The sequence below is a fragment of the Pteropus alecto genome, unplaced genomic scaffold (assembly GCF_000325575.1).
Source record: "Pteropus alecto unplaced genomic scaffold, ASM32557v1 scaffold7, whole genome shotgun sequence".
In the NCBI taxonomy this organism is placed as follows: domain Eukaryota; kingdom Metazoa; phylum Chordata; class Mammalia; order Chiroptera; family Pteropodidae; genus Pteropus; species Pteropus alecto.
The window spans coordinates 53,590,744-53,597,467 of record NW_006494614.1 but is presented as its reverse complement, the minus strand read 5'-3'; the positions used below and the strand labels follow the sequence as shown (position 1 = coordinate 53,597,467).

General features: G+C 35.1%; 1 protein-coding gene across 1 annotated transcript in view; it reads left to right on the top strand.

Moving 5' to 3' along the window:
• The first annotated feature begins 1,886 nt into the window (after positions 1–1,886).
• Positions 1,887–6,724, top strand: part of DLG2 (discs large MAGUK scaffold protein 2) — a 657,893-nt gene continuing 653,055 nt past the window's right edge. The window contains exon 1 of the mRNA XM_006926664.3: positions 1,887–2,391. Coding sequence (XP_006926726.1) covers positions 2,083–2,391 — 309 coding nt within the window. The 5' untranslated portion in view covers positions 1,887–2,082. The remainder of the gene's footprint in view (positions 2,392–6,724) is intronic.

The window sequence follows — 6,724 nt, the reverse complement described above, 5'->3', positions numbered from 1 at the left end:
AAGAAAAAAAGAGCAAGAGAGAGAGAGAAAGAGAGAAAGAAATGATTTTCTTCTCTTTCTATTTTTACACTGAGTATCACATGATCTATTTGCCTCAATTTTATGGTTTTTATGTATTGATCTTGACTCCTTGATTCTCTTTCAGGAAAAAGGCCATTAATGCCATTGTTATTTCTGCCCAACAGTTGAAGTATTCTTTTTTTTTTTTGGCTAATTTCCTAACATCAAAACTAGCACTGATGCTAACCTTAAAAAAAAAAAAAAAAAAATAGCTTATTTTCCTGGAGCGTTGCTGAATTAAATATTGTTTTCAAAAAATGTTGGTCAATTCCTTCATTTCTCTACTCATTCCTTCTATTTATATATCCCAAAACAAAAAGTATTTTTAAGACTGCTATGTGCTGGGCAAGCAGTGAGCTAGATGACTGGGGAAAATGTGGTCAATGACAGGCCAGGGCCTGCCTTTTGAATTTATACAATTGGGTTATGATTATTTAGCAAAGACATTTTAGAAACCAGCTGTGTCAGGTAAAGTACTAATACCAACCCCTTGTGTAGAATTTGGAAAAGAACCCTCTCATGGAGATCCACAGAGAGAGAAGATCCCACTTCTTTTGTTCTGGATTTTTATTTATACGATAATTTATTCAGTGGGTCCTAGTGTTGAAATATTATAATCCTGGCTTTTGAAATAAGAATCTTGCCAACTCAGTCAGAAATAAGGTCTATACTGTCCCAACACCTGGTTAATCCACTGCGACGGTGGATCAAATAGAATCTGGTGGTTTGTAGGTAAAATGATGATATCATGGGATTTTGTCATTTCTGTTTGGTGCTACATGGAAGGCAGCTTCCTTTCCAATCAAATCAAAATTATTTCCTTAGGGATATGTGATAAGGATATACGTTTAGGCTATAGATGGAGAACGTTTCAAACAAAATAAAAAATCCAAATGCTTTGCTCTTTACTGGAAATACTATGTATGGCTTCTACAATCATACTAAAATTTTAAAACAGTAATGTCCTCTTTGGAAGGCAATTGCTTTAAATTGGATAGGATTCACTCATTTTTCAGTGAAAGAATTCGAAAATTCTGTCTTTGGAAACCAAAATACTGGATGGCAGAGTTGGATGTGTCTTTCACTTTAAAATGCAGACTCTCTCTGTGGTGAATGTATTTGTTGTGGTAAAGTATTTGAAAGAAAATCCTCAGAATAATTTGGGGTAAGAGAAAAAAAAACACTGTTAAAATAAGCCAACCCACCAGTTTTGAACTTTGAAAAATGCTTTATTTTGAATCAGAAAGAATTAATAATAATTCATAGCATAAAGAATCTATGTTTAGATTATAATATATAATCATGATTTAACACAAATTAAACTTCCCAATTTTAAAGAACTTTAGTATTGGGCTTGCGCTCAGTGATTTTCTGAATGAATTAATGTCCATGGAGTTCATTTTGATGCTCTTAGTTACCTCATTATTTGGTCTGTCTTGGCAGATATGTATCTAGATAAGTGATTCCTGTAAATGTTGGAAATTCCTTGACAGGTTAACTTTCCCATCATTTTAAATTGCTTATGCTATATTGTTTCAGCCTAGATGCACCCTTTCCGGGAAGAAGGGTCCTGCTAGTCTGATAAGAAGTTGTCTTTCCTAAGATCTGTATTTTGTGTGAGGATCAGCTAGAAGAGGGAAAAGCTAGAATGCCAAATTGCAGAGAGTATTCTTTACTGTGGGGCTCCATCCAAAAAGGGTTTGTAACACAGTGTACAGTCTTGTAGCCCAGCTGTGTGGAGCATTGATTGCTTCTGCCTAGAGCAGGGATACTGTCAAGTTGCTCTGTGAGTTGAGTCATCTATTGACAAAGAGCTACCAGCCCGCAGATAATGCTGTGCGGAGCTGCTCTCACTGCTCCCACCGCTCCCACGATGCACTGCTTGTAGCAGCTGTCAAAGATACTGAGGGATCCACGGGAGAGAAAAAAAAGACTTTTACAACTGCCTGGAAGAAAGGGGTGTGAGGGAGGAGACATTCCTGTGCAGAGCTGACCAAAGGAAAGAGTAGGCATCAGTGCAGTATGAATGCATACCTCACCAAGCAACACAGCTGCAGCCGGGGGTCCGATAGGATGGATGCCGGCAGGAGTGCACCCACACTGATCAGGGATGCCCACTGCGCTTGTGGCTGGCAGAGGAGCCCTCAGGGGCTCGGGTACAATTCTCAGACCATGCCTTCCTCAGGATCCGGGGGCCCAGCTTCAAACAGGACCAAGCTGGTCACCTTGTGGGACAGTGTGCGGAAAAGTCCCCACAAGACGAGCACCAAGGGCAAAGGGACTTGTGGGGAGCATTGTGCCTGCCCACATGGTTGGTTCAGCCCAGTACAGGTGAGCCTTTTCCTTATGAATTTCCCTTAAGAATTGGAAGAAACTGAGAGCAAGTTGTGTAAGATTAGGATGGTTTCAAAACTTTGCTGAGTCCTCTTTGTTGACTGGGTATGTCTGTTTGGAAAATGGTAGGCCAAGAAAACCTGTCATTTTCACAGATGTTTGTGAACCTCTGGGTGGCCTGCGAAAGTCCAAGGATGCTGTTCTCAGTTTCTTTAGTGACTTTTCTCCAAGTTCAACTTCTCTAGTCCTCAGATGATTTTACTATTTCTGCATCATAGTCTTAGCAGCACTTTTACTTCTAATCGTTAACTTTTCTTTTCTGCTTAGCCTGGGGTTTTTTGTTTGTTCGTTTTTATTTTAAAGAAGAGAAAAAGAACTTTAATCAGATACTTCCCATCTCTTTAAAGATAAAAGAATATTTATTTCTTCAGTTATGGAAAATAACGATTTGAAGTATACTGTTCTAATTTTATTCTTATAAAGCTGTATACCTTTGAAGTAATAGAGAAGAAAATTTGTTTATACAAAATAATTCATTTTACAAACAAAAGGAATAATTGGAAACAAGCTACAGGATGATTACACATAGAATAAAATAATCAAATATTTCATTTATTCATAAAGAAGCAATAGGTTATTTATATTAAAAACTATAACTCTCTTCTAGAATGCATTCCTGAAGCAAATGTGCAGTCTCTTAATTTGGTTCCCAGCTTATTCTTGCCCCAAACTACTAGCATTTTACCTGAAATTAAATTGCTTCATTTTTTCTGCTTCCATCCAGAGAGAGAAAACCACTTTCTGTAAATGCTATAAAAATAAGTAAAATACACCTATAATCACTGTCATAAGTACAGAACAATGACTGTTCTTAAATATGCATTGAAAAGAGAAAAGCAGTGTTTATAGAAAAAAATCCTTTCTTGATTTTCATATGCTTTTAGCATAATTGGAAAGTGAATATTGATCATGAATAAAATGTTATAATCTGAGAGGTGTAGAGAACATTCTAATTTTTATGTTAGTTTTATGAAAAGTGCTTCCAAGAATATTGTATATCACTAGACCTTAATGATATATTTGCGTATACCTGGCCAAATATATGGCTTTTGATGCATTTATATCTTGTCTCTTAGCATCCTGATTTAAATAAAGAATATACTGTCATTTTAGTGTTAAACTAACTTGAAATGGAGCCTGACATTTGGAAACTCAGTTATTTTTTAACGTTAACATCAATCCCAAGCTGAATAACTGGTCTCGACAATTTTGAAGTCTTTATATATTCTTAATAAATGCTCATGTTTAAATGTCTTTAACCTATATCTCTGTATAGATTATGTTCTCAAGGCTCACATAGGCAAAGAAGACAAACTCACATCTAGTTTATGGTTTTTGCAGAGTAGAAGAAGCAAGTTTGTTTTATTGTTACAATCTTTTTGTCCAATATGTAATACACTTTCAAAAATGATAATTTCCCAAACCAAAATTTCAAATACTACATTATAATAACCATTTTCTAAAAATCTCGGCAGTTTTTTTAATTATTAACCAAGGGAAACTTTTTCCTTCTTTGGTTTTTAACAAAGTCAGCCTCCTACTTACCTTAAATTTATAGTCATTTAATGTTTTAGATGATTGAAATAGACTCTCTGCACTTATAATTAAAGATCCAGTGACATATGAGAGACAATAATTTGAAGCAGCTACCACCTCCCATTATTCTTTTGCATATACATTTCTGTACATTTTCTCTTTTATTCACATGTATACTTTATAATCGGCTATGAATAACAATGATCTTTTAAAAATGGAGTTTTAATATCATATTTTTAGGGTCTTCAATGTTGCGACACTTCTCTATCACCTGACCTTTTCATTCTTTTACCAGCTTACTCTCATAAATGTACTAAGCTAGACTGATCAATTTTTCTCTTCATCTCACTCCTGTACCCTTTCAAATATATTATATTGAATAATTTTTAGTGTGTCTATATACACATATATACATAGATTTTAATATATGTACTTAAATATCTCTATAATACCTAACTACTTGCATTGTGTATATTGACATTTTCATGTATTCTTATGTATATATACTTATACTTATGTACACATGAATATACATATACTCAAATAAAACATGAAGTTCTATATTCTTTTCTCATCTAGAATGTACTAGCTTGTTCTTACAAAGAACATTTCATTCTCTCTATATAAAGTATATTTTTTTTACTTAGGATAGATACTCAAAATGCTGATATGTATATATATGTATGCATTTACATATGTATCTACAGAATATATCTAATATTTGAATTATACAGATATGTGTAAGTACTATATGCCCACATAAACTATCACAAAAACAAGAGAGTATAAGTGTATATGAATATATGTTCATTAAAACTGTCTGTTTTGAGAATTTTGTTATACTATTTATACCCTTTATTTTTTATTTAAAAATTTTTAAGTTTATTGAGGTGACATTGGTTAATAAAATTGTATAGGTTTCAAGTATATTTTTACCTTTTAAATTAACTAGAGGTATTGTATGAAACATTGTAAAACAAAGTATGGAGGCTAATGATACTAAACGGAATCCTTGATAAAGCAGAGAGAATGGAAGTGCATGTTTTAGAATAGCTGAAGGACCCACATGTGGTACAGAACGTGCCTGAGGGCTAATAAGTGTCTGGGAGCTGGGATCCTGCCCTCTGAGATATTTGCTGTATTACGTGGAAATCAGCAGTGTGATTTCCGGCTGCTAAAATAGAAGGCCATCGTAATGACCTGAGTTCCTCCCAAGGCTCCTTGCCAGACTCCTGTTATTCGGGGTGCTGTGTACTAACAGGACTCTGTCATTATGTTGTTCCTCAGCAGTACTAAACAACAGCTTCTGTCTCATCTCAAATAAGTTTTCATTCCATTTGGATATGTCAAATTAATATAGCCGTAATAATAGGTAAGAAAATGGAAAATTATAGTGTCCAGAAGTGAGTTCTAGAATGCATGTCTAGGATAATAGTGTTGGCCTTGGGGAAAAATAAATCCTCATCATTGCTTATGTGGCATTTGCAGACTGACCCGGGGCGGGGGCGGGTGGAGGGAGGTCAGCGCAAAACGGTGAAGACTTGGAGAGCAGAAATCTATGCATTTTTTCTTCATTCATTTATTCTTCATTCATTTATTCTTCATTTCCTGAGTGCCTTCTACATGCCACTCTCTCAGGCCCTGTGGATATAATAGTGAACAAAGTAGATACTGCCTCTACCTACCATTGTGGAGCTCATGGTCTTTAATAGTATATAATATTTAGCAAATATATCATTATATACATAGAATTACATCATCATAAATCACAGTTTGGAAGTGAAACAAAGTTCCAGCGAGTGCTACAAATTCTATAGTAAATGTATATTTGGACACAGAGAGACCTTAGAGAAGTGAGAGAGCAAGATATTTTTCTTTCTTTTTTTTTTTTAATGATACTGCATTTTTTAGGCCTGGAATTTCTGTTTTCTAAAATGAGAAAAAAAATAGTACCGAACTCAAACGATTGTAGTGAGGAATGATTAACATACATGTAAAGCACTTAGCACAGTGCTTACATATAGTAGAGGCTCAATAAATATTTATGGAATGAATGAATAAATGAATGAATAATAAGTCCACAGAAAGTTGGCTAATAATAATAACCTATTCCTTAATTCATTACTCCTGATTTTCTAAAAAGAGAAGAGAGTTGAGTCAGTGAAGACTTCATAAAGGTAGTAATACACTTGGGCTCAATTGAATTGAATCTTGAAAAAATTTGTGTTTATCAAGTGAGCAAAGAGACGTACACTTTGGGGACAAAAATAACAAAAACAGAAATACATGTAACACCCTGATGCCTCTGTAGAACTGCTCATGGAGCCCATGAGGTGAGCGGAGATTGGTCACAGAGAGACTGATGGGCCTTGATGAGGACTCCATTGAGTCAGCAGCATGGAGTCACCCCAGATAACAGTGCCTGCTTTGCCCCTCTCTTATGTGCTAGGCTTCACAGTCAATGAAGCTTTCTGGGCTTCAGTTTCTGAAGCTTTCTGGGCTCTAGTTTTCCCTAAACGAACCTCCCTATCTCTGCCAATACTAATGTTTGGTGACTCTGTCAACAGACATCCATTCATTAATGGGAAGCACTTTGGAAAGGATGTATGCTTTAGAGCTAGATAATCCTAAATTTGAACTTGCTAGCTCTATGTGACTTCACTTCCTTAACTTTTTTAAGGGTAATTTGTTGCCGCTGTAAAACTTAGGATGATAAAATAATGTTATAGGTAAA